Source organism: Carlito syrichta, unplaced genomic scaffold (assembly GCF_000164805.1).
Source record: "Carlito syrichta isolate Samal-C Ts95f unplaced genomic scaffold, Tarsius_syrichta-2.0.1 Scaffold312909, whole genome shotgun sequence".
NCBI classification, from domain to species: domain Eukaryota; kingdom Metazoa; phylum Chordata; class Mammalia; order Primates; family Tarsiidae; genus Carlito; species Carlito syrichta.
Genome location: NW_007257005.1, coordinates 1,431 through 2,452, shown reverse-complemented (window position 1 = coordinate 2,452; position 1,022 = coordinate 1,431). Strand labels below are relative to the sequence as shown.

Genomic DNA, 1,022 nt, shown 5'->3' with positions numbered 1-1,022 from the left:
TCAAGCCCGGCCCTGGGGGAGGGGTTCCTCCCTGTGATTATGGGCCGAGGTGCACGCCCACTCCTCATGAGACCGGGGCAGACGTTGCGGGTGGCCTGGGAGGAGGCAGGAGTCACTAACACACTGCGTGTCTCCCCAGGGGCTTCTTTGGGTTTCTGCTGCGCAGGAGGTGCCCGTCGAGGGAGCAGAAGGTAAGTCCACCAGGGCAGGCACCGGGGAGGTGGGAGCGTGGTGTCCATCTTCCCCTCTCTTCTTCCAGGAGGACTTCTTCTGGCTGAGGTGGCCATTCTGGCCTAGGGACATGCACAGACCTCGCAACACCAGGCGCAAGAAGAACATGGCACAGAATCTGCACCACGGGGATTCCGACGATGAGGAGGATGAGATATTCAGCCGTGATAGTCTTCCAGGCCCAACTGGGTAAGCGGCTGGGCCTGGAAGAGGAGGTTGGGCAGGCCGAGCTGCTCCCTTCAGGGGAACAAGCCTCAGCCTGTCCTTCCCACCCAGGGACAGCAGAGAAGCCCTGACGGAAAGGACGGTGCCAGAGGAGTCGGCGGAGGTCGACGAGGAGACGGAGTGGCCCCAAGGGGAGGAGGCTGTGTAGTGACTCCAACTCAAAAAATGAAGATAAAATAAAATACCTGTGTTACAAGCAGTCCTGGCCATGTGATAATAAATTAAAATGTAAATAGCAAAATGTGAATAAACAGATAACAAGAGCCCCAGGACAGGAGAGCAGGGCTGAGCCATCTTTCCCAGCAGCCACCACCTATGGGCCATGGGCCAAGGATTCAGGGCCCCTGTCGCTCCCAGTTCAAGCGGTATTGGAAGCCTGGCGACTCCGTCCCTGGGTATGGGGCTTTCAGACCCCTCTCCCCTGTTCCCCAGGGACCAGTCACGGCACTTGGCCTCCTGCCCACTGGGACCGTCGCCTTCGGGCCGCTCTCCCAGGGCTCTGGGCTGCCTGCAGCGTGGGCCAAGCCCTGCCTTTCCGCGGTCCTCAGCTCACGCATGAATGTGTG

General features: G+C 59.9%; 1 protein-coding gene across 1 annotated transcript in view; it reads left to right on the top strand.

Moving 5' to 3' along the window:
• The window catches only part of LOC103272612 (leucine-rich repeat-containing protein 37A2-like), a 4,791-nt gene extending 4,094 nt beyond the window's left edge, over positions 1–697 (top strand). The window contains exons 5-7 of the mRNA XM_008070093.1: positions 140–191; positions 260–420; positions 508–697. Of these exons, the coding sequence (XP_008068284.1) occupies positions 140–191; positions 260–420; positions 508–604 (310 nt within the window). The 3' untranslated portion in view covers positions 605–697. The remainder of the gene's footprint in view (positions 1–139; positions 192–259; positions 421–507) is intronic.
• The last annotated feature ends 325 nt before the right edge of the window (positions 698–1,022 follow it).